This window comes from Dermochelys coriacea, chromosome 11 (assembly GCF_009764565.3).
Source record: "Dermochelys coriacea isolate rDerCor1 chromosome 11, rDerCor1.pri.v4, whole genome shotgun sequence".
Taxonomy (NCBI): domain Eukaryota; kingdom Metazoa; phylum Chordata; order Testudines; family Dermochelyidae; genus Dermochelys; species Dermochelys coriacea.
The window spans coordinates 780415-805858 of NC_050078.2; the positions used below are offsets into that span (position 1 = coordinate 780415).

A 25444-nucleotide genomic window follows, 5' to 3' on the forward strand; every position below is an offset into this window, starting at 1 on the left:
CTGCACTCCAAACCCCTCCCAGATCCTGCACCCCCTCCTGCACCCCGAATCCCTCCCAGAACCTACACCCCCTCCTGCACTCCGAGCCCCAGCCCTGAGTCCCTCCTACACCCCAAACCCCTCCCAGAGCCTGCACCCCATCCTGCACACCGAACCCCCTGCCCCAGCCAGCCCTCTCCTGCACTCTACCCCCATGCCCAGCCTGGTGAAAACGAGCAAGTGAGTGAGGGTGGGGGACAGTGAGCAAAGGGGTGGAGGGGGGGAGTGAGCAGGGGGGTGGCCTCAGAGAAGGGGTGCGACCGGGGGCAGGGCAAGGGTGTTCAGTTTTCTGCAATCAGAAAGTTGGCAACCCTAAGTAGGTCAGAGAAATGAAGGTCAAGAGCCCAGCCCAGCTGGAGTGAGCCCCCCATCCCCCCCACAGTTCAGGCTCCTCCGTTCCCAGGTGAGAGCCACTGACTCCCTCCAGCAGCCAGCTCTTCTCCCCCCCCCCCCCGTGCTCTGTTCTGCAGCTGGGGTCTTTGCTCAGTGTCCCCCAGGGGAGCGCTGGTCATAGGGTCGTGTCCTGGTGACTGGATTCTCCACAGATATGGGTTTAGGCTTGGCCAGTCTCTTTTAATGACCTACCCCAGCTGAGACAACGCGCGCCATTCACACCTATGTCCTTAGCCTGCCTGAGGGCAAACCGTCCTCTCTTCCTGCCCCAGGCAGCCATGCAAAATATAGGGGAAACTGAGGCGCACATGAGTTATAAAAATATTACAGAAAACTCCTGCTTGGTCGCACACCCCCGGGCACCAGGCCAGTAGCCCCATCAAAGAAGAGGAGGAAGCTGTCTCAGCACTCTGGCAGTTTGGGACAGGAAGTGAGGGAGGATCCTGTATCCAGCTTGAACTGCCGAATGGATTCATCCAGCTGGGACCTTGGCCAGGACAGTGGGGTTAGCGCCCTGCGTTGGGAACGGGCCAGGGACTCGCTAGCCAAGCTGGCCGGTTGGTTCCACCGTTTCTGTCACTCTCCAAAGACAGCACCTGGCGTTCCGTCTGTGGGGGCGCAGGGGTGAGCGCTGAGCGCTCCCTACTGACCCCCTGCTCCCTGCAGCGCGGCGCCCCCGAGCGCCACACCAGGGCCGTGGGGCCAGCACTGATGGCCAGGGGAGAGCCCCACATGGAGCCCCCGCCCCACAGCGCCCCCTACTGAAGCGCCAACCAGTTCCCTGCAGCAGGTGGGTTTCCTTGGAGGTCTCCCCTCCAGCCCTGCTGGGCACGAGCTCTGCCCAGGTCGAGCCAGGCCAGGCTGTGCCCCGAGGCCCTGTCCAAGGGCAGCCACTGCCTCTGTTTGCAGCAGAGGGCCTGGCTGCCGGAGCAGAGGGTCCCTCCTGGTCCTGCCCCAAGCCTTCTCCGGCACTGCAGGGCCGCGCTGGCCCCCGCCCCACCCCTCGTGCCCATCCCCAGGGACCTGCCGTGCTGGCAGCACCACGACTCTGCCGGCGGAAGCACCTGCCAGGACTGCCTCTCCCTGGAGATTGATGCTCTCACGCCGTGCTGCTGTGTGCCGAGCGCCCCACGTCATTTATCTTGCGTCCTCGGCGCTGTCTGGCTAGTTCCCAGCCTCGGGGCCAGTCGCTCCGCTCAGCGCCTTAATTGGGCTCCCTGACCCGGGGCAGGATTGGCGACTGCGGCCGGCGTGTGGCCCCGTAAATCACCAGGTGTGCGGTGCAGGGAGTGGGCTGGTCCCAGCTGAGATGGATGCCCCCCGCCTGCCTGCTGCCATGGAAACCAGCCTCTCCTGGCACCGGGGCAGCCACTGGGCCATCCGTCTGCCCGTGCTTCTGGGGGACGTGTCTCAGGCCACCCACGAACTCCCAGGCCCGGTGCCTCCCCGTGCGCCTGGCAGACCCACTGGGCTGCAGAGACAGGGGCACCCAGTAGCCCTCGCCACCACCTCCCTGCCCACAAGGCCGGGCACAGCCCAGCCCCCAGCCCCCTTGCTGCTCACCCTGCTGTGCCTCCCCAGAGAGCTGGGTGCCCTGCCGCTCCTCTGGGCAGGGGACTGGGCACCCTGGCCGTGCCAGCTGGCCAAGGCAGGGATTCAAGGCTGCTCCGGGCGCTGCTGTCCGCAGCCGGGGCCCGAAGGGTTAAGTCGTCCTGCATTCCACGCCAGACGGGAGCGACCCGCTTACGGGCCTGCGGGGGCCTGGATTGGGGCTCAGAACCCCATTGCCGAGCACCCGCATCATTCCGGGCAGATCAAGGCTGGTGCGGCCGGTGCCGCATCAACATTCCCGGCCCACTCGCTGGAAAGGGAGCCTGCCTGCCATTGAATGGGGAGCAGGGCGTTCTGCTCCTTCAGCCGGCGTTATGCCCCCAGCCCTAGCCGCCCCCCCCGTGCCCGCCAAGCCCGGCCTCCCCCAGGGCACAGGGAGCCCCCAGCCCCAGCGTCCCAGCTCGGGGGGGGCTGGCAGACCCCCCAAACTAAGCCGTGCTAGTTGTGCCAGTGCAGCGATGGGAGACAGCCCAGGGCCATGCCAGCCCCGTCAGGCTGAGGTGGCAGCTCTGTACCGGGGGCTCTCCCTGGCAGGCCGCGCTGGCCCCAGCATGGCGCTAGGGGGCGCTGGGCTGCAGGGCGTGGGGCAGGATGTCAGCAGGGGGCTCTCCCCTGGCAGGCCGCGCTGGCCCCAGCATGGCGCTAGGGGGCGCTGGGCTGCAGGGCGTGGGGCAGGATGTCAGCAGGGGGCTCTCCCCTGGCAGGCCGCGCTGGCCCCAGCATGGCGCTAGGGGGCGCTGGGCTGCAGGGCGTGGGGCAGGATGTCAGCAGGGGGCTCTCCCCTGGCAGGCCGCGCTGGCCCCAGCATGGCGCTAGGGGGCGCTGGGCTGCAGGGTGTGGGGCAGGATGTCAGCAGGGGGCTCTCCCCTGGCAGGCCGCGCTGGCCCCAGCATGGCGCTAGGGGGCGCTGGGCTGCAGGGCGTGGGGCAGGATGTCAGCAGGGGGCTCTCCCCTGGCAGGCCGCGCTGGCCCCAGCATGGCGCTAGGGGGCGCTGGGCTGCAGGGCGTGGGGCAGGATGTCAGCAGGGGGCTCTCCCCTGGCAGGCCGCGCTGGCCCCAGCATGGCGCTAGGGGGCGCTGGGCTGCAGGGCGTGGGGCAGGATGTCAGCAGGGGGCTCTCCCCTGGCAGGCCGCGCTGGCCCCAGCATGGCGCTAGGGGGCGCTGGGCTGCAGGGTGTGGGGCAGGATGTCAGCAGGGGGCTCTCCCCTGGCAGGCCGCGCTGGCCCCAGCATGGCGCTAGGGGGCGCTGGGCTGCAGGGCGTGGGGCAGGATGTCAGCAGGGGGCTCTCCCCTGGCAGGCCGCGCTGGCCCCAGCATGGCGCTAGGGGGCGCTGGGCTGCAGGGCGTGGGGCAGGATGTCAGCAGGGGGCTCTCCCCTGGCAGGCCGCGCTGGCCCCAGCATGGCGCTAGGGGGCGCTGGGCTGCAGGGCGTGGGGCAGGATGTCAGCAGGGGGCTCTCCCCTGGCAGGCCGCGCTGGCCCCAGCATGGCGCTAGGGGGCGCTGGGCTGCAGGGCGTGGGGCAGGATGTCAGCAGGGGGCTCTCCCCTGGCAGGCCGCGCTGGCCCCAGCATGGCGCTAGGGGGCGCTGGGCTGCAGGGCGTGGGGCAGGATGTCAGCAGGGGGCTCTCCCCTGGCAGGCCGCGCTGGCCCCAGCATGGCGCTAGGGGGCGCTGGGCTGCAGGGCGTGGGGCAGGATGTCAGCAGGGGGCTCTCCCCTGGCAGGCCGCGCTGGCCCCAGCATGGCGCTAGGGGGCGCTGGGCTGCAGGGCGTGGGGCAGGATGTCAGCAGGGGGCTCTCCCCTGGCAGGCCGCGCTGGCCCCAGCATGGCGCTAGGGGGCGCTGGGCTGCAGGGTGTGGGGCAGGATGTCAGCAGGGGGCTCTCCCCTGGCAGGCCGCGCTGGCCCCAGCATGGCGCTAGGGGGCGCTGGGCTGCAGGGTGTGGGGCAGGATGTCAGCAGGGGGCTCTCCCCTGGCAGGCCGCGCTGGCCCCAGCATGGCGCTAGGGGGCGCTGGGCTCCTAAAGGTGCCTTCGTGGTCTGAGCAGTCAAACCAGGCTGTGATGATTCCGGGATGTAAAAGCTCGGGGGAAGGGGGTGCTATGGGGGGGGCATTACCTGTGTAAAGCGTCAGCCTCCCTGGCTCCCCCAGGCCGGGGCGTTTGGACACAGGAGGCTCCTGCACTAAGCTGCCAGCTCCAGCCCAGAGGTGGCTGTTTGTCAGGGCTGGGCGAGGTGCATCTGTATATCCCCCACATCCCACGCCAGCTGTGCTTCGTCAGGGTAAAGGGGGCTGGGCTCCAGGGGGCAGCTGGAAGAAGGTGCACAGTGGGGATCCTCAAAAAGAAAAGGAGTACTTGTGGCACCTTAGAGACTAACAAATTTATTACAGCATAAGCTCTAATACACGGCTAGTACACAGCTGCTACTCTGAAAAGTGGGGATCCTGAGAGCCATTGACCCCAACTGCATATGATGGAAACCACTTCCAGCCGGGGGGTGCGGCAGCCCCCCCAACCCCCTCCCCCCCGTTCCAGCACCTGTGGGGCAGCTTTTGTGGGAGTCACTGGGCCTGCGGAGACAGGGGCCAGGAGTTCCCATGTGGGGCTGAATGGGGCAGCAGCACGATCAGCTCCTGGGCCCGGGGGGGTCACTAACCAGGGGGTGAATCTGGGCCAAATCTGGACCACTGGACACTTTGGAACAGACTGTGACATCTTCCTGCTGATCATGATGATTGTGTCGGGTTTGCTCTGGAGTCTGGCCCTTGACAATACCCTGACCAAGACATTTGGACCTTGAGACAAACTAATTGACTATCCCTGGCTTAGGCTGTGCAGCCCCCCATCACCCTACCTGCTTCCTCCCCGAGACGGCACAAGGGACTGGGACGGGAGGGGGGTCCAGGGGGCAGTAACCGGGGGTCTCTGGAGACCCCGCAGCGCATGGTGGGAAGGCTGGAGCTGGCACGAAGCCGGAGCGGTGTTTGCATTGGGGGGGAGGGGGGTGTCTCCCCAGCGCCATGCGGCTCCACTTAGCGAGGATGCAGCCTGGAGCCCCTGGGGCCGCGATTGGATTTTCTTGGCTGTGCCGAGCTGATCGATCCAGCCGTAATTAAAGTCGCTCCAAACTCTGACTCAGATTCAACCTTGTGGGGAAGGAACCGTGGGAGGTTCTCTGTGAAACACCCTCTGCTTCCAGTCGCCCACCTGCCCACTGCAGGGGTGGCTGTGCCCACCAGGGCTGCCCCACACCCCAGCCCGGCTGCCAAGGGACCTGGGGCCTGCAGATCTCTGCACTAGGGATGTGGGGCAGCCCAGGGCCTTGGTGGGTGCTACCTTTGCCGAGGGGGCTCTGTGCCCACGGGAAAGTGGCTGGGCTGGGAGGGGATCTCCAGGTCGGGTGAGTTGCTCTGGGTTCTTGCACCTGGCCCCCAACACGTACAGCATCACACACACACACACACACACACACCATCACTCCCACAGATCATCACACATACACAGAGCCTCTCTCACGCACACACAGCATCTCTCTCTCTCTCACACATACACACAGAGACACACACACAGTCTCTCTCTCACACACACACACACACAGACACACATACAGTATCTCTCTCTCACACACACACACAGACACACACACACAGTCTCTCACACACACACACGCAGAGACACACACACAGTATCTCTCTCACACACACACAGAGACACACACACACAGTATCTCTCTCTCTCTCACACACACACACACAGAGTCACACACAGTATATCTCTCTCTCTCTCTCTCACACACACACACACATACACACAGTCTCTCTCTCTCACACACACACACACACACACACACACACCATCACTCCCACAGATCATCACACATACACAGAGCCTCTCTCACGCACACACAGCATCTCTCTCTCTCTCACACATACACACAGAGACACACACACAGTCTCTCTCTCTCTCTCTCACACACACACACAGACACACATACAGTATCTCTCTCTCACACACACACACAGAGACACACACACAGTCTCTCTCTCTCACACACACACGCAGAGACACACACAGTATATCTCTCTCTCTCTCTCACACACACACACACATACACACAGTCTCTCTCTCTCACACACACACACATACACACAGTCTCTCTCTCTCACACATACACACAGTCTCTCTCTCTCACACATACACACATACACACAGTCTCTCTCTCTCACACACACACACAGATCACACACAGTGTCTCTCTCTCTCTCTCTCTCACACACACACACAGTGTCTCTCTCACTCTGTCTCACACACACACACACAGACATACACACACAGTATCTCTCTCTCTTTCTGTCTCACACACACACACAGAGTCACACACAGTATATCTCTCTCTCTCTCTCTCACACACACACACACATACACACAGTCTCTCTCTCTCACACACACACACACACACACACACACACCATCACTCCCACAGATCATCACACATACACAGAGCCTCTCTCACGCACACACAGCATCTCTCTCTCTCTCACACATACACACAGAGACACACACACAGTCTCTCTCTCTCTCTCTCACACACACACACAGACACACATACAGTATCTCTCTCTCACACACACACACAGAGACACACACACAGTCTCTCTCTCTCACACACACACGCAGAGACACACACAGTATATCTCTCTCTCTCTCTCACACACACACACACATACACACAGTCTCTCTCTCTCACACACACACACATACACACAGTCTCTCTCTCTCACACATACACACAGTCTCTCTCTCTCACACATACACACATACACACAGTCTCTCTCTCTCACACACACACACAGATCACACACAGTGTCTCTCTCTCTCTCTCTCTCACACACACACACAGTGTCTCTCTCACTCTGTCTCACACACACACACACAGACATACACACACAGTATCTCTCTCTCTTTCTGTCTCACACACACACACAGAGTCACACACAGTGTCTCTCTCTCTCTCACACACACACACACAGAGTCACATGCCCACACGTTTGGGGGTGGGAAGGCAATGCTCCCTGGGCTGGTCTCTGTCGGGGGCCCCCTTGGCCCAGGACGGGGCTTCCTGGTGGGTTTGGGGTATGACCCCCTGGGGGGCCAGACCCAGACCCAGCCTGGGCAGAGAGTGGGGAAGGAGCCAGCCCTGCTCCCATCCCCTGGCAGGACCCCGCCTGCACCCAGCCTTGCCCACGGCTGCTGGGCCAGGCTTTCTGGGGTGGCCGGGGTAGGGACACACATTGGGTGCCGGGGGAGGGGGGTTGCAGGGCTGGCATCTCTGGGGCCACAGGGGGGTCTCCCCTTCCCAGCCCCAACCAGTCTCCCCTTTCCCAGAGTCTGGAGGTTCTGGGGGTGTCTGCAGGGGTCGGGGGGATCCATGGGGTTGGGGACCACCCCATCGCAGCTCTCGCTGGGCGAGCGGAGGCATGGGCATGGGGAGGCGGCCATTGAGGGGGGGAGAGGACGCCACCCACAGGACGGCTGGGGAGCCTGAGCAGCCACCGGAGCTGTGGGGATCTGGCTGCCCCATCCCACCCGGACCCCTGCAGGCTCAGCAGTGAGGGCTCTGTGGGGGGAAGGGCTGGAGGCCCAGCGCGGAGGGCTCTGTGTGGGGAGGGGAAGGGCCAGGGGTCCGGCATGGGGGGCTCTGTGTGGAGAAGGGAAGGGCTGGGGGCCTGGCATGGGGGCTCTGTGTGGGGAAGGAAAGGGCTGGGGGCCTGGCACGGGGGGCTCTGTGTGGGGAAGGGAAGGGCCAGGGGTCCAGCACGGGAGGCTCTGTGGGGGGAGGGGAAGGGCCGGCGGTCCGGCACGGGGGGCTCTGTGGGGGAAGGGGAAGGGCCGGCGGTCCGGCACGGGGGGCTCTGTGGGGGGAGGGGAAGGGCCAGGGGTCCGGCACGGGGGGCTCTGTGGGGGGAGGGGAAGGGCCAGGGGTCCGGCACGGGGGGCTCTGTGGGGCGGATCCGTGCCTGGCACAGGGAGGGGTTCATTATTTCCAGGGGTCTCCCCGGCGCCGGCGCTGCAGGGCAGGCCCAGGAGCCGCAGGGGCAGGTGCCGGGGCCAGCCCCAGGTGGGCGGCGAGTCCCCGTCTGCTCACGCAGCCCAGCCGCTTAGCATGCGCCGGGGGCCGGCGGGCTCCGGAGACGCTGCTCCACATGGGCCGGCACGCGCCGTCTCCGTGCCGCAGCCAGCAGTGCGCTCAGCCCCAAGGACGCCGTCCCCTCCAGCCAGCACCCAAGGGCGTCAGTGCCAGGCACTCGCCCCCCACGGAGTCGCCGGGAGCCCCCCTCCCCGGCCAGTGACCCCACCCCACTCCCCACAGCGCCCCCCGCGGGGCGAGGCCGGGACAGCAGAGCGTGCCAAGCAGCCACTTCTCCCACCACGTTGCAGGGCACAGGGATCTGTTTGCTCAGTTCAGCTCTTCATGGGCCGGAGGCTGGAGGCTGAGCCCTTGGCAGGAGCTTCTCCCCTCCCCTCCTGTTAGTGACCCGTGCTGCCCAGTCAGCCGTGGGGGTGCCCCAGAGTGAGCCCCTGCCGGGGACTGCTGCTGCTGTGGGTCGGGGTGGAGATGGGTACGAAGCCGCGCAGCCGGCCTGGCGCTGCCTGGCATGACCTAGCCGGAGCCGCAGGCCTCAGGCTGCTGCCGTTGAAGCCCTACAAGCCCGGCGTGTGGAGCAGCCCTGGGCCAGCCTGGGGGTGTCAGCCGGAGGAGCCCCCAGGGCGGTCGAGCTGGGCACAGCTGGCAGGGAGACGGGAAGCGATATCGCTGCTGGCAAGCGGCTGGCAGCTCGCGCCTGAGTCTCTGTGGGAACGTGTCTCCCGGGCCATGGGGCTCTGGGCCTGACCCTGATGCCCCTCGTGACCAATGCCACCGGGGCGCTCGCCCCTCGTGCCAGCCCCAAGACGGCAGCCGCAGAGCCTGAGGGGCGCGGTGCAGTTAGGGCTCCCTCAGCTCCTGTCACGGACTCTCAGATCGTCCCACTCTAGGCCGCGTGCAGTCCGTGGGGGGTGCCCCTTTCAGTGAGACAGCCCTTCTCCCAGGGGTCCACTCACTCTCGGGGGTCCAGCCCCTCCATCTCCTGGAGCCGCACCTCTCTGAGCCTTAGCACGTCTGTCTCTGCCGTGGGCCCCTCAGGGAGGCCCCTCGCTCTGGGCCCCTGGGGTCTCCACCCCCCCCAAGGGGATGATGCCCCCCGGTACCACCCACCCTCACCCTGTTCTCTAGCCCCAAGTGACTCTCAGCCAACGTAACACAGGAGGGTTTATTGAGTGTTGAACCCAGCACAGGAAACTCTCCAGCCTCAGGCCTGGCCCCCCTCAGCCCAGCACATCCCAGTCTCCCCTGCACCCGGGGGGGCTCTGCCTGCCCCCTCCCTCCAGCCCAGAGCCCCCCTGCTTCCCAGCTGGGCCTCTGAGATCCCAAGCCCCCCCCCATTGTTTTCTCTCCAGGTAAACAGGGTCGTAAACAGGGTCGCCTGGGCCCCCTCTCCCCACTTCTGTCCTCTGGCCCTTCTGGCTGGACCCGGCTGCTCGGGTCACCGGGGTCCCCTCTCCGCAGCCCATTGTCCTCCCGCTGGCCAGACCCGGCTGGGCCTCCCGGTCCCCAGTCGCTGGGGTCTCCATTCTACAGGCCACTGGCTGGAGTCCCAAGTTCCCTGCCGGTCCTGTGTCCCCACAAACTCCCTCTCCCATCACCTCGTTAAACCCGTAACACCCAGGGAAACTGAGTCCCACCCCCTCTGCATGCAACCCATAGGGAAACCAAGAAAATCCCCCATAGGAAACAAGGGAAAACAAGAAACTCCCGTCCATCGTCACAGCTCCATGGCAGGGCCAGGCCTGAGCCAGGGGCGCAGGGTCTGGGCAGGGAACCCAGCAAGATCCAGGCCAGAACCCTTCCCCGGTGCCCAGTACCTGCAGGGGGGAGGGGGCTCCTGCTGCTGGCACCCAGGGGCACTGCAAGCCGAAGCTCAGCGCGTGTCAGCACCGGCCGGGCAACTGGGTGTCACGGAGTGTGGGGGAGTCAGGGCCCTGCACCCCCCACTTCCTGCGATTCCCCAGGACTCTCAGCCAGCCAGTAACACAGAAGGTTTATTAGACGACAGGAACATGGTCTAACACAGAGCTTGTAGGTGCAGAGAACAGGACCCCTCAGTCCGGTCCATCTTGGGGGATGGGGAGCCCAGACCCCAGTTCTAGGCCTCCCCCTGTCTCCCCAGTCAGCTCTAAACTGAAACTCTCCCGCCCCTCGTCTGGTCTTTGTCTCTTTCCCGGGCTAGGAGGCCACCTGCTCTCTTTGTTCTCCCACCCCTTCAGTCGGCACCTCCCAGGGGAGGGGCCCAGGCGACGGGGTGTCGGCCATTCTCTGTGCAGACAAAATCCCACTGGCCCTCTAGGGCTCTGCCACAATCACACCCCCTGATCCCCCCACCTGGATACTTAAGAAAGGCATAGGGGAAACTGAGGCACCATTAAGAACATTCCCACTTCCTCACACTGGGAAACAACACAAGTGGGCCACGTCACTTATGCTCCCTCAACATCCCCCCAGCTGGGCAGTGCCCTCAGCCTGACAGCCAGGGGCCTCCATGTGAGGGTTCCTGGGTGCGGAGGAAGCTGCAGGGCTGCCCCCCAGAGCCTGGCTCCCCAGGGGGCTGGGTGCCCCTCGGCCTGCAGGGGCAGCTCCGGCTCGGGGCACTGGGGCAGTGCTGGCACAGTGCCTTGGGGGATGGAACTGGGGGCTTTGCGGTGACTCACAACCCAGCTAATGGATTCCCACAGGCCCCCAGCAGCTAATGTGCCCCCCTCCCACTTCGTCACAGGTGGGGGCGCAGCGCTGCGGCTCAGGGGGCAGAGCAATGAGACCCCAGGCCTGACTCTGCTCCCTGGGCTTTCGCCCCTGGCTCTCCGGCCCCTCCTCCCCAGGCAGAGCATGAGGGGGCCACGCCACGCACCCCAATCCTGCCTTACGGCTGCAGTACAAGCCTGTGGCCCCCAGGCCACGGTTACGGGTGCACGTCCCCGGGGCCTCTGGATGCAAAGGAGGCAGATCCCCCCGTCCTCATTCCAAAGGTGGGGCCTGAGGCCTGGGAGCATGGTGCAGGGGACAGGGCGCTGCGGGGGGCTGGGCACTGCGGGGGCCTGGGCATTGTGGGGGGGACCGGATGCTGCGGGGGGACTGGGCATTGTGGGGGGGACCGGGCACTGCGGGGGGCACTGGGCAATGCGGGGGGAACTGGGCACTGCAGGGGGGACCGGACGCTGCAGGGGGCACTGGGCACTGCGGGGGGCTGGGTGCTGCGGGGGGACCGGGCGCTGCGGGGGGGACTGGGCACTGCAGGGGGGACCGGACGCTGCGAGGGCCACTGGGCACTGCAGAGGGCACTGGGCGCTGCGGGGGGCCGGGCGCTGTGGGGGGACCGGGCGCTGCGGGGGGCTGGTTTCCCATGGAGCCCTGACAGCTGTGGGGAGGGAGGGGGAACACACAGACCCTGTGCAGAGGAGCTGGATCGAGGGTGCTCCCAGCCGTGAGACGTGGGGGTGCAGGGCTAGGACGGTGCAGCAGGACGCCTGGGTTCTGAGGCTGGGGGGCCTTGGGGCCCCCACACTGGCTCTAATGTCTGAGCCTCCCCCATCCCCCAAATCACGTTTCTTTAAAAACCAGGGGCCGATCCAGCCTCATGCCTCAGTTTCCCTACCGGTGAAATGGGAGCTCAGTCCCAGCCCGTCCCGGTGGGGTGGGGGCCACAGAATGAGCCGCACGCGCTGCCCCCCCCGCCGGATGCCCCACGGGGCGTTTGGCCTCCCAGCGCACGGGGCGGGGCAGGTGGTGCCCACTGGGGCGGATCCCGGGGGCCCCAAACCCGGCTCCCCAGGGACCCACAGCTGAGCCGGACAATAGAGGGAGGTCGGGGGGGGTATTTTCACGCCCCCGGGGAGGGATGTGGGCGGGGCTGTCTCTGAAGTTCCGCCCCGGCCTCTCCCTAAATACAGACGGGGCGGGGCCCTCTCCAGGCTGCCCGCCGCTGACCCGGCCGGGGCGAGCAGGTGGGTCCGGTCCGGTCCGGTCCGGTCCGGTCCAGGCGCGGCACCCCAGGGACCCCCCGTTCCATGGCGCGGGAGCGCGGCGGGCCCCTCCTGGCCCAGCTGGCCCGGCTCGCCCGGCTCCTGGAGCAGAGCTGCGGCGTGGAGGAAGGTGGGTGCGCGGGGTCCCGGCTCTGGCCTGAGCCGCCTGGGGGGAGCCCGGCGCCAGGGGGATGGGCAGGAGCTCGCTGAGAGCCCCGCCATGGGAACCCCCCCCAGCTAGCTGAGAGTCGGCCCCTCGCCCCCCGGAGACTGGCAGCCCCCTCCCCAGCTAGCTGAGAGTCGGCCCCCGGAGACTGGCAGCCCCCTCCCCAGCTAGCTGAGAGTCGGCCCCCGGAGACTGGCAGCCCCCTCCCCAGCTAGCTGAGAGTCGGCCCCCGGAGACTGGCAGCCCCCTCCCCAGCTAGCTGAGAGTCGGCCCCCGGAGACTGGCAGCCCCCTCCCCAGCTAGCTGAGAGTCGGCCCCCGGAGACTGGCAGCCCCCTCCCCAGCTAGCTGAGAGTCGGCCCCCGGAGACTGGCAGCCCCCTCCCCAGCTAGCTGAGAGTCGGCCCCTCGCCCCCCCCCCCGGAGACTGGCAGCCGCCTCCCCAGCTAGCTGAGAGTCGGCCCCTCCCCCCCCCCGGAGACTGGCAGCCCCCTCCCCAGCTAGCTGAGAGTCGGCCCCCGGAGACTGGCAGCCCCCTCCCCAGCTAGCTGAGAGTCGGCCCCCGGAGACTGGCAGCCCCCCCCCCAGCTAGCTGAGAGTCGGCCCCTCCCCCCCCCCAGCTAGCTGAGAGTCGGCCCCTCCCCCCCCCCCCGGAGACTGGCAGCCCCCTCCCAGCTAGCTGAGAGTCGGCCCCTCCCCCCCCCCGGAGACTGGCAGCCCCCTCCCCAGCTAGCTGAGAGTCGGCCCCGCCCCCCCCCCCCCCCGGAGACTGGCAGCCCCCTCCCCAGCTAGCTGAGAGTCGGCCCCTCCCCCCCCCCCCCCGGAGACTGGCAGCCCCCTCCCCAGCTAGCTGAGAGTCGGCCCCTCCCCCCCCCCCCGGAGACTGGCAGCCCCCTCCCCAGCTAGCTGAGAGTCGGCCCCTCCCCCCCCCCGGAGACTGGCAGCCCCCTCCCCAGCTAGCTGAGAGTCGGCCCCTCCCCCCCCCCCCCCCGGAGACTGGCAGCCCCCTCCCCAGCTAGCTGAGAGTCGGCCCCTCGCCCCCCCCCCGGAGACTGGCAGCCCCCTCCCCAGCTAGCTGAGAGTCGGCCCCTCCCCCCCCCGGAGACTGGCAGCCCCCTCCCCAGCTAGCTGAGAGTCGGCCCCTCCCCTCCCCCGGGCACTGGCAGCCCCCCCAGCTCGCTGAGAGCCCGTGTCCCGTCCCCCCCAGACTGCAGCCGCGTCGCCCGGGGCTTCGAGGCCTGCCGGCAGAGATGCTGCCGCCTCGGGCTGGATCTGCGCCGGGCCCGCGAGCAGCTGCTGGCAGCGGAGAGCGAGTGCTCGGCGCTGCGGGTGAAGCTCAAACACGCCCGCAACCAGGTGGAGGTGGAGATGGGGAAGCGGCAGCGGGCGGAGGCCGAGCTGGAGAAGCAGGTGCGGCGGTGGGGGGGAGTCTCTGGTTGGGGGGGCTCTGGAGGGGCCTGGGGTTCTGAGCTTTGCTCCCCTAGGGCTGGGTTCTGTGGGAGGGCCCTGGCCTGAGGGCATGTGGGGGGAGCCGAGGCTGGCTGGGTGCTGAGGGAGGTGGTTGGGGATGGGGTCCCGGTGGGCTGTTCTTCCCCCCCAACAGGCTGCTTCTGCCCCCCAGGAACGGAAGCTGCAGCTGATCTTTGACTTCCTGATGCAGGAATCCCCCCGCACTGCCCTGAGCGATGGGCAGCGCTCGGCCCTGGCCCTGCTTGAGGGGCCGCAGCTGGGCACCGCCCTGGCGCCAGGGCGCAGGTGAGCGGGGGGTGGAGGCGGGAGGGTGCTGGGGGGTGGCACCGGGAGGGAGGCACTAGCTGCTGCCCCCGGCTAGGCGCTGAGGTTAGAGAGGCCCAGCGGGAAACGGAGTGAGAACGGCTAATGGGCGAGTAGCGCCCGGGGGCCCCAGCGGATTCTCCATCACTGGCCACGTGTGACCTTGGCCAGGCCGTTTCCCATCTGCTCTGGGGGTGCCGGGCAACGTTCTCTGTTGGGGAGGGTGAGGGGGGTGCTGCTGGGGGGAGCCGCCCTGGCTGGAGCCGGCGCCCCCTCCTGCCAGCCGCGCTGACCCGCTCTCTGTTGCAGGCTGTCCGCAGTGGACGAGTCGTGCACATCCCATTCCGACATCAGCTACGACCGCACTGAGGACGATGTGGTGAGGACCCTCCCCAGGCAGCCGGACCCGGGACCCCCCACTCCGGGCAGATGAGCCCCGGTGGTGCCCTGGGCAACGGCCTAACTCTGGCTGCCCCGGCTGGTTAATAGCCGGGAGGAGGGGGGCCTGAGCGCAGGCTCTTCTAGTGTAACCAGCCCAGTGGGGTGCCTGCCCCCAGTACTGGATCCCCCAGCAGGTCCCTGGGGAGCTGGTGATGGCTTGGGCATGGAGCTGCCAGCGTGGCTCCATGCTGGTTCATTACCCACAGACCTAGGGCTCTGAGCCCCACTGCACCCTCCTGGAGTGCCCACCCCACGCCTGCACCCGCCCAGGCGCCATCCCATTCTCACCTCTTTTCAGGACCTGGACGTGATGGTGGTGAAACCCCTGAAGCAGAAGTCTCGGGAGCGCCCGGTAGGTGAGAGATGCCTGGAGCTGCCCCATGCTGGGGGGTGCTCAGGGCCTTGGCGTGGGAGAGGTGGCTCCTGGCTTCAGTCAGGTTCTTAACGGATGGGAGCAAAATTCTCCCAGAATGAGCCCATCATGGACCCTCAGGATCGGGGCCATGGCCCCAGTGTGGGGACAGGCTCTGGGAGGCCCCCTGGGTGGGTGGGGTGTCTCCTCCAAGGGAAGCCACGCGGTTTCGTCACCTCCTGGGGCTGGACCCCTGGGCCTGCAGCCCCTCTGGCTCCCCCAGGCAGCGAGTCCCCGAGACAGACCCTGATGGAGGCTTTTACCATCTTGGGGGGCAGCGCCCCCTCCACCGGCGTCTGCAGGGACATGCAGCCAGTGCAGGCCAACCGGCGGGTTATTCATCACCTGGGAGCCCAGGGGAATGAAGGTTAAAGTGTCGGCCGTACTGAGCGGTGGTGTCACCCTCCCAAGCTGAAGTGACCTCATCTGAGCCCCGTAATAACCCCAGTGCCCCGGGGCTCCATGTCTGGGGCAGGGAAAGGGCCAGAGCATGTGTCTCCCCCCCCCCCCCCCCCGGCAGGGCAGGGCAGGGCTGTGCCAGGCAGGACTTAGCCACAAGTGAGGGGCTTCTGGTGCAGGACAAAGCCCGGCCCTGGGCTCTGCCGGTGCCCCTCAGTCCCGACCCGCAGCCCCCGGCAGCCCGGCCCTGGCCTTTGCTGACTGTCCCTTGTGCAGTGTTTCGTGACCTGGCCACTGTTCTATCTGGAGCTGGGGTGGTGCCCCGTGGAGGGGAGGGGGGGTCAGGCCGCGCTGCGGGTGCCCTTCCTGGGCAACTCTCACCTGCCCGTCTGCTCTGTTCCCAGCGCTCGTCTCTGGCCCCCATGATCGGCCCCGTGGTTGCAGCAAAGCGCATGCGCCCCCCTGTACTGCCAGCTGCCAGCGTGAGTATGGGGGTGGGGGGGCTGTGGGAGCCACTTGGAGATGGGTTGGGGTGAGCGGCCCCTTCCCTGGGGTCCAGGCACGTTCCGGGGGCTCCCGTGGGCAGCTGGCCAGGGCTGGGGTAACCGTGGTGGGGCAGCCCCTGGCTGACTGGCCCAGGAGGGCAAGTGAGGGGCTGGGGGGCACCCGCTCTGCTCCCCAAAGGCTCGACCCACCTTTCCCCAGGCCCCCACATCACCGCTCGCTTGGCGCCCCGCTCTGCTCCTTGCCCTGCAGGGCCCCAGTGCAGGCTGGGCGGGGGCAGGGCCCTGCGGGCAGGATGGGGGACGGGGTGGGGGGCAGCTCAGCTCCAGTCTCCAACTCTCCCTTCCCGCAGGCGAGTGAGCCCCTGGTGACGCTCTCGGCAGGGCCCGTTGCTGAAGACCGAGGCCCGGACCAGAGCCAGCTGCCCGTGGCCGCGGTGCCAGTGCTGGGCCGACGCTCGCGCCAGGGCCGACGCCTCTCCGCGCTCACAGGTCACCCCCGCCTGCCACCGACCGGCCGGTGCCTGAGCCGCTCCGGGGGCTGCCGTGGGGCGGGAGAGTGGGGACAATGTGCACCTGGCCAGGGCTCCCCAGGGGCAGGGCCGCTTCGAGCCGCGGGGGGCTGGCGCTGGCCCAGCTCCTGGGGAGGCCCCGGCCATGCCCTGCCCCAGGGAGGCTGCGTTGCCAGCTGGGGCCCTGTGGGGCCAGGGCACCCTCCCCACCCCCGAGTGGGAGGGTCTGGGCTTCGCTGTGGGAAGGGGGGGGCGCTCAGGCAGCGGGAGGGTCCCTGTGCTGGGACCCCCCACACACACTGATTCTCCTCCCCCCTCCGCCCCCCCAGAGCTGACCACGGTGTGGGGGAGCAGTGAGGACTCGGACAGCCACCCGGAGAGTGGGGCAGGGCTGGAGCCCAAGGGGCTGGACTCCTTCCCCTCCCCCCCACAGGGGCCGCCACCACCCCAGCACCTCTTCACTTCCAAAACGGTGGGGAGCAGCGCGGGCCCCATAGACAGCCCCTCCCCTATACAGGGGCGCCCTACAACCGGGGCTCCTGCCCAGCTCCCCTTCCCCCACCACATCGCACAGCTGCTCCCAGGGCTGGGTGGGGTGGGTCCCGGGGGGCTCTGAGTGAGCAGGTTTGGGGAGGGGGGAGCGGGTCACCGGGTGAGATTGGCCCTGCAGCCAGTCCAGGGGTGGGTGGGTGGGTCCTGGGTGAGCTCTGCTCCCTGGTACAGGGTGGGAGGGGGGGGCAGTGGGTTCTCGGGTAAGGGGGGGCCTGTCTGGCCATGCCGTGACTCCCCCTCTCGGCAGGTGATCCGCCCCGAGTCCTGCGCCGTCTGCGGTGCCCGTGCCCGCTTCGGGCGGGTGGTGCTGCGGTGCCGGCGGTGCCTCCTGCTGGCGCACACCGAGTGCCGCGGGCGCTGTCCCACCCTGTGCACCCCGGGCCCCCGGCCTCGGCCCCGGCAGGTGAGTATCGGGGGGAGCACCCCGGCGACAGGCAAGGGGTCCATGACCTGGCCCCTCCCTCACCCTGTCCCCTCCCGCAGGGCGTCCTGGCTGACTTTGCGCCCCCCACAGCCCCCCTGGTGCCCGTCCTGGTGGTTCACTGCGTGAGCGAGGTGGAGCGCAGAGGCCTGACAGAGGTAGGAGGGGGGAAGGGGGGGCCAGGGGGCTGGTCCCTGCTGTGGAGACTGACCCCCCCCCCGCACCTCTCCCCTAGACAGGGCTGTACCGGGTGCCTGGCGCGGAGCAGCTGGTGCGGGAATGGAGGCAGAAGCTGCTTCGGGCCAAGGGGTCGCTGCCCTCCCTGGGCCGCGTGGGCGACGTGCATGTGGTGTGTGGGGTGCTCAAGGACTTCCTGAGGGGCCTCAAGGAGCCGCTGGTCACCTTCCACCTGCACCCCATCTTCCTGCGGGCCGCTGGTGAGCGGGGCAGGGCCGGGAGGTGTGTGCAGGTGGGCTGGGGGCAGGGCCTGTGGGTTGGTGTGGGGCTGGCATAGTGTGTGCATGGTGGGGAGTAGTACTGGGGCGTGGGGTGGGGCGGGGGCAGGGCTGGGAGGTGTGTGCAGGGTGGGGCAGGGACTGTGGATTTTGGGTGGGACCCGCCCCCCAGAGGCCAGGGGAGATGCTGGGACTTTCTTGGGGGGCCAGGGTCACCTTGCTCCTGGTTGGGAGCCTTTCCCAAGGCCCCCCCGACCCACAGCCCGTGCGTGGGGTATCCGTGGTGCCAGTCGTTCCAAACCCCCTAGTTCTTCCCCTCCCCCCCCCGGTGCTGGGCTGCTCCTGTGCTGGTGCGGTGGGGCAGCATTGGGCTGGGGGGGCGGCTGAGGGCCCATGTCCCCCCTCCCCATGAGCACGGCTCCTGGCTCTGCCCCCAGACATCCCGGACGAAGCCTCCCGCCAGGCAGCCCTGTGCCACGTGGTGAGCAAACTGCCCCCCGCCAATCGGGACACGCTGGCCTTCCTAATGCTGCATCTGCTGAGGTGAGGGCAGGCCGGGACCTCGGGGGGCTGGGGGCTCCTGAAGGGAGGTGGGGGGCGGGGCCTTGGGAGGTTCCCCCAGCCCGTGGATCGGTGTGGTTTCCCATTAGGCTCTGTGATGTGAGTGCCCCCCCCCCCGGGCAGTGTCTTGCGGATCAGAGGCTGTGCCCCGGGATTTGCCGGGCTCAGTCCCCCTCGCTGGCGCCCCGAGGGTAGGAGGGGCCTGCGTGCCGTGGGGTCCGGCTGCCGTGCGTGGGGCAGCAGTTCCGCTTGGTGACTCCAGGCTGAGCGGGCGTCGCAGCTGATCCCCTGGGTGGGGTCCTGTGCGGCTCGCTCAGTGTCCCTCTGTTCCCAGCCAGGGGCTGGCTCTTGGCAGGGCCCCCCATGGGGCCGTCCCTCCGGCCCAGGGTCAGCGCGGCTCGGTGCCCCAGATGGACCCTCTGGCCCGGGAGTGCACGTGGGTCTGTCCCCATCTCTCTGCCAGCTGCCCCGGTGCCTCTCTGGGCCTGATCTCCTGGTTTCCCTCTGCGGGGAGAGTCGGTGTCGTTCTGCCCAGACGTGTCTATCACTGGTTTGGGTTTGTGCACCCCAGTCACTCCGAGATTGGGGGTTTCCTGGGAGGGTCTAGCAGCTTGAGCATAGTTCACTTTGCCCAGGGAGCAAACTGCCCTGCCCCTGGAGTTGGGGCTGCTGCCCTTGGGGTTGCGTTGGGGTTAGCTGCTGACCCGCTTGTGCTTTGTGGTGGGGTCAAAGGGGGGGTTTGCTGCCCTGGCTGAGGTGGCAGGAGTTGGAGGTGTCAACGAGCCAGGGGAACCGGCCGGGGCCATGGGGGAGGGTCTGTTTGCAGACCTGGGCTAGGGGCTGTGTTGAGGTTCAGGGGGTTGGGGTGGCCCCGGGCAGGTGCTGTCGGGCAGGGTGCTCGGCAGAGTTTCGTTGGGGGTTGTCGATTGGGAGCCTGGGGGGCGCAGCAGGGGTGGGGGCAGGACGCCCCATCATGGCAGCCCAGACGCCTGGTTTCCCTGCAGGGTCGCTCAGAGCCCCGAGTGCAGGATGGACAAGCTGAACCTGGCCCGTGTCTTCGGGCCCACGCTGGTGGGGCACGGCACGAGCAGCCCCACGCCCCTGGCCATCCTGGAGGACACGCCCCAGCAGTGCAAGGTAGGAGCCCCTGTGGTGCAGGCGCCAGGAGGGGGCTGTTGTCTGCTCTGGCCTTGCCCCACTGTACCCCCCTCCGTTCTCCCCTGCTGCCGGGGATCCAGCTCCACTGTCGGAGGGGCACAGGGGTGCCCGTGGCTGGGCCCAGGTGGGTGCGTCTCAGCGGCTCCCCCCTCCCCCCCAGGTGATGGTTCATCTCCTGTCACTGCCCCCCGACTTCTGGAGGCGCTTCGTGGGGATGGAGCTGGAGAATCTGGTGCCCGCGGCCACGAGCGACCCCCTGGTGCTGGACAGACGGGGTGAGCATGGGGGGCTCCCTGCCGGGGACAGCAGGCCCGTGGGGGGCAAAGGCTGCACAACCTGGCCCAAGCCCTGGAGAGCAGCTGGAGCGGGCAGGGGAAAGGGGCTCTGTGGGCCCCACAGAGTTGGTGGGGGGGAGCTCTCTGCCCTGGGGGGGTCACCCGGTGCCCTGGTGATGGGGGTCAGTGGCAGACCCCCCCTCCATGACTGGGGGCAGAGCAGAGCGGTGGTGGCTTGGCACCAGCCGCCCTTAGAGATGGGGGGGGCGCTAGGCTGCTGCAGGGAGTGACCCCCCCCCCAGCCTCCCCTTGGTGCAGCCCTGGGGCACAGGCTGAGCCATGAGTGCCTCAGTGGGGCAGCCAGAGACCAGCCCCAGGGCGGTGCTGTCAGGGCAGAGGGTTGAACAGACTCTGGGGGGGGGGGCAGAGGAGGCTGCAGACATTCCCCCTCCCCCGCTGACAGTGCCCCCCCCCCCCACAGAGCGGCTCTTCCACCCCCTCTCGTCCCCCGAGATGAACTCGACTCAGCTGAGCCCGACTGGCGGCTGCTTCCCTGACCCGTTGCGGAGCTGCGTGGGCACCGTGCCCCTGTGAGTGCCCAGGGGGGGCAGCGGCACTGCAGGGGGGGGATTGTGGGGGCTGGGGGGAGTTGTCAGTCTGTCTCTGGGGAAGCTGCCCCTGCCCTAACCTCTCTTCTCTTTTTTCCTCCCCACCCCCCCCAGGCCAGCGTCGGGCTCCAGGAAGACGGGCCGCTTCTTCCCCTCCCTGCTGTAGGCCCTGGCCAGTGATGGCTCCAAGGGTGAAGGGCCAGGCGGCCTGGGGTGGGGGCAGGGAAAGCGCCTGCCCTGGGGGGCAGGCACCGGTGCTTGCTGCACGGGGGTGTGGAGGGAACATGCACAGGGGCTGTGGGTCCCTGCCCCACAGCAGGGGCTGCTGGACTGAGCTTGGGGCCTGGCTCCCCCACTGCTCCCTGTCTGAGCGTTGCCGGGGTGGGCAAGGGCTCCGGGGACGTGGGGGCTAATTTCTATTAAATGCTTGTGCAGAGCCAGGCCTATCGGGGTGTGTTTTTTGGGGGGGAGTGTGTCAGGGGGCACCTGTGCCTATTCTGCCCTGCCGGGGGGGGAGGGGGACATAGGATTTCCCAGCAGCAACCCTGTGGCCTGGCTGTGGGGGAAACGTGCATCTGGCTTCCCTGGGCCCCTCCGCGGGGGCAGGGATGGGGCCCCTCAGTCCCCTGGGGCTGCAGGGGGGACACGAGCTGGGGCAGATTCTGGGTCACTGCAGGGCATCCAGCCCCAGGGCTCTGCTGGTGGGTCACTATGGGAGGGGCAGGAATTTCCCCCTCAGGTCTGGGGTGGGGTCCCTGGGGGCTTCTCAGTGAGGTGGGGTCTTTACAGCAGGGCTGGGGGACGTCAGTGGCTTTGCCAGAGAGGGGTGGGGTCCGGTGCTGGGGCAGGGGTCAGACTGGATGTAGGGGGAGGCTCTGGCGGTGTCAGGCAGCTGCAGTACAGCCTGCTCCCTGCAGGGGGCTCTGCCTGCATCTCACCGCAGCTGCCCCCTGCACTGGTCCGTGGCCAGGGAGCCGGGGGTGGGGGTGAGGGTGGCAAGCCCCTGCCCCTGCCTCCCCCCCCATTTACCCTTCTCTGGGCTCAGGGGCTAACCTGGTTAATTTGCCCCCCCATCCTGTTCCTTGGGCTCTGGGTGTTCCTGGTGAAAGAGCCTTACCGGGTAATATCTGGAACCTCGATTCATTAACAATCCCTGGGGCATCCAGGGCTCCCCGATCCTGAGCACCCAGCGGCTGGGGGGCTGGTTGCTGCATGGCCGGGCCGGGCCGTGGGCTCTAGCAGCTCGGGGCCGGAGCTGGGGCTTGGAGGTGAGTTCGCCCACCGGGCCCTTTCCCAGAGTCTTACCGGACAATTCTTTGCCAATGGGAACCGAGCGGGCTCCAGACTTGGGCAGGGGGTGGGGGCTCTAGGGTGGAGCTGGAGATGAGGGGTTAGGTGTACAGGACCGGGCTCGGGGCCCAGGGTTGGGGTGCAGGGGGGTGTGACGAAGCAGGACTGTTAATGTTTTCTCTGAATACTGTAGGGGTGCCTCAGTTTCCCCTAGGCATTGCTTAAGTCTCTAGGTGGTGGGATAAGGGTGTGATGGTTGCAGAGCAAAGAGCCAGGGTACGTAAATGGCCGACACCCTGTTTCCTGGCACCTGATGGCCTGGGCCCTTCCCCCTGCAAGGTGAGAGCTAAAGGGGTGGAGAACAAAGGGATCCGGTCCTGGCCCAGGAAAGGGACAAAGCCCAGAGGAGGAGGGGCAGGAGGGGGAGGCAGTTGGAGGCTGCCTGGGGACATGGAGTGAAGTGCAGACGTGGTTGTCTGGCTCACTGCCCCCCAAAATGGACCCGGCTGAGGGGTCCTGGTCTCTGCACCTACAAGCTCTGTGTTAGACCATGTTCCTGTCGTCTAATAAACCTTCTCTTTTACTGGCTGGCTGAGAGTCCCGTCTGACTGCGGAGTTGGGGGGCAGGACCCTCTGGCCCCCCCAGGACCCCGCCTGGGCGGACTCACTGTGGGAAGCGCACAGAGGGGCAGAGGATGCTCGATGCTCCGAGCTCAGACCCAGGAAGGGGGGAGCCGGGTGAGCTGTGTCCCCTGCAGACAGGCTGCGCCCAGAGAGGAGACTCCCCCAGAGCCCTGCCTGGCTTCGTAGGGAGCAGCTCCAGGGCATCACCCGGGGACTCTGTGAAAGGGGTGTGTGCGGACTCTGGTGTGGAGCTGGAGATGAGGGGTTAGGGGTACAGGAGGGGGCTCAGGGCAGGGGGCTGGGGTGCAGGGGCTGAGGGCTCTGGTGTGGAGCTGGAGATGAGGGGTTAGGGGTACAGGAGAGGGCTCAGGGCTTGGGACTGTCAGTGGCACAGCAGGGCTAAGGCAGCTCCCTGCCGGGCCCGGCTCTGCTTTGTGCCCCCAAAGTGGCCAGCAGCTCTGGCTCTGAGGTGTGGGGAGGAAGGGCAGGAGCACTTTACAGGCCCTGCGATGCAGCCCCCCCGGCCATGCATGGGGGCACCACTAGCCCTGCCCTTCCAGCGCTGTCCCCCCTGCAGGGATCTCGCTGGGGCTGTGGGTTCCTGGGCTGCCCCTCACGTGCTGGGGAGCTCCTAGGCCTGGTTCCCCAGGCCCCGGCCATGGCCCGAGCAGCCCGTGGGGGTGGGGGGTGATGGCCCCAGGCTAGGGCGGAGCAGTCCGGGCCCCACTCCTGGTTCCGGCTCCAGGGCCCATCCCCAGCTCTGCTCCGCTGTCCTGCGGCCGCCCCACTTGGGGCTGTGGGCTGGCAAAGCCAGCGGGCCCCGGGGAGGAGAGGCCAGATGCATGCGGCCGAGCAGCCTGGGGCCCTGTGGGGGGAGACCATAGGGCTGGGCCCACAATTGGTGCCGCTGGTTCCTGCCCCGCTGGGTTTCCAGGCCCCAGTCTCGCCTCCTTCACAGCGGGTTCCAGGCCTCGGGCAGCTCTAGGGCTCACTGCACGTGCCAGCGCCAGCCCCCTGGCCACACTGGTCCCATGCCAGGGGCTTGGGTGAGGCCAACCCCCCAAATGCAGCCTTGAGGCTGGGGGGCCGGGGGCACGCGGTGTTAGCATGAACTTCAGCAGCCTGCAGCTCTGAGCCAGCGCCCAAGTCAAGCTTCACAACGAGAGGGTGTCCTGGATCCAGCAGCCCCGTGCCTGCCTCTGGCTCGGGGGGGGGGGGGGGAGCCCAGCAGTGTGCCAGCCCCCTTCAGGTCACACACACCATGGGGCTAGCCCCTCAGCTCCCCGCCCCCTGGGACCGACCCTGCAAACCGCTAGCACTCTGGGTCCCACCGTGAGCCCCCAACGAGTCCACCGGGGCTGGACGGAGCAGGGAGCAGTGTACCCCCGAGGGAGCAAAGCCCCTGCACCCTGCTGATCCTGCAGGGACTCTCAGCCCAGGGGCGGGTGGGGGGTGACTGCAGCAGGGGGTTATTAGCCATAGTACTGAGCCCTTCGTTAGCAGGGAGAATGGCAATTACAGCAAAGGCCATTGGGTCAGGCCAGAGCCTTCTGCCCCACCCCCGCACTCCCAGGTCAGAAGAGACTCCTGCATCCAGCAGCCCCCCTGAACAACCCTTGCCTCCCCCCACCTGCCTCCCCCGACTCAGTGGGGCAGAGATGGGCATTAGGTGCTTGGTACCAAAGGTCAAGGTAAGGGCGTGGCCATTGTTTTTGGGGCGCTACGAGGGGCCTGGCCCAGACACCAGCCAGTCGGGCCCCAGCCACACCTGACTCACTGGTGTCTACAAAAAGCAACCCCCCCCCCCGCCCCTTTACCCATGTAGCTCATAGGGGAAACTGAGGCACACACAATATTCATACACATTCCCATGCTGCCGCACAGAGCCACGCTCCTAGGTTCTACATCCCCCCTGTCCCACAAGGACAGGGGCTCTGGCTCCGTCCCTTCTGGCTGCACCAACCTGTGGGGTGTGTCACAAGTTGTAGCTGCTGCTGGTGGTGTCCGCGCAGGTGGGGAGCCTGGGCAGGTGGCTTATCCGCTAGGGGTGCTACAGGCAGCCAGTCACTGGGGGCTTTGGTCTCCAGCCCCCCCCCCCCCGAGGGGCTAGTCGCTTGGTGCTGGTCCCCAGGTGCCAGGGATGCCGCCTGTCCCCTTGGGCTGTGCCCGGCGTCTTCCATGCTCCACTTCAGCAGGCTAATGTCATGGGGCCAGCGACAGAGCTGAGAGTGGGGCCAGTGGCCAGGCTATGGGGCGTGAGCCCTGCTGGGAGATGCTGGCTCTTGCACCTTACCCCACAGCAGGTGGGAACACTGAGCCCGAGGCAGACTAAGCAATTGTGGGGAGGGGTGCTATATTCTTTTTATGGGGGAGACAGATTCTTGCTTCAGGCCCCCAATGGGTTGCCACCAGGGCAGGGAGCCCCCCCAGGGCCACAGTCACCTCCCTGACACATGAACCCCCCCCTCCCCCCAATACACACACACACACACACGCTTCATTCATCACCCCTCACTCCGGGTTCATGCCCAGCCCATGCACTGAATAAGGCCAGGCTCAGCCCAGGGCTGCTTAGATGCAATTCCTATTAAACCCCCAAACCCACATGCGGGTGTGACAAAGTGGAGATTTCCCCTTATGTTGTATGTGAGTGTGATGAAGCGGGACTTTTCTTAATGTTTCCTCTGAATAGTGTGGGGGTGCCTCAGTTTCCCCTAGGCAGTTCTTAAGTATCTAGGGGGTGGGATAAGGGCGTATGATCGTTGCAGAGCCCTAGAGGGCAGGTGTGGGCAGGGGTCTGGACACAGAGAATGGCCGACACCCTGTTTCCTGGCCACTGATGGCCTGGGCCCTTCCCCCTGCAAGGTGAGAGCTAAAGGGTTGGAGAACAAAGGGATCCTGTGACCTCCTGGCCCGGGAAAGGGACAAAGTCGGGGGGGGGGGGCTGGAGAGAGTTTCAGTTTGGGGCTGGCTGGGGACATGGAGTGAAGTGCAGATGTGGTTGTTTGGGTCACTGCCCCCCCAAAATGGACCCAGCTGAGGGGTCCTGTTCTCTGCACCTACAAGCTCTGTGTTAGACCATGTTCCTGTCATCTAATAAACCTTCTGTTTTACTGGCTGGCTGAGAGTCACGTCTGAC

At 67.0% G+C, this 25444-nt stretch overlaps 1 protein-coding gene across 1 annotated transcript; it reads left to right on the forward strand.

The window, feature by feature from the left end:
* The first annotated feature begins 12187 nt into the window (after positions 1-12187).
* Positions 12188-20697, forward strand: LOC119840931 (rac GTPase-activating protein 1-like). Its single transcript, XM_043504756.1, is given in 18 exon segments — positions 12188-12223; positions 12226-12287; positions 13529-13604; positions 13606-13731; positions 13943-14076; positions 14404-14473; positions 14834-14887; positions 15751-15828; positions 16203-16341; positions 16691-16833; positions 17161-17316; positions 17397-17492; positions 17570-17771; positions 18227-18332; positions 19355-19487; positions 19669-19783; positions 20265-20369; positions 20496-20697. Coding segments are annotated over 18 exon segments (1878 nt in total). The 5' UTR covers positions 12188-12202; the 3' UTR covers positions 20558-20697.
* Positions 20698-25444: the final 4747 nt, after the last annotated feature.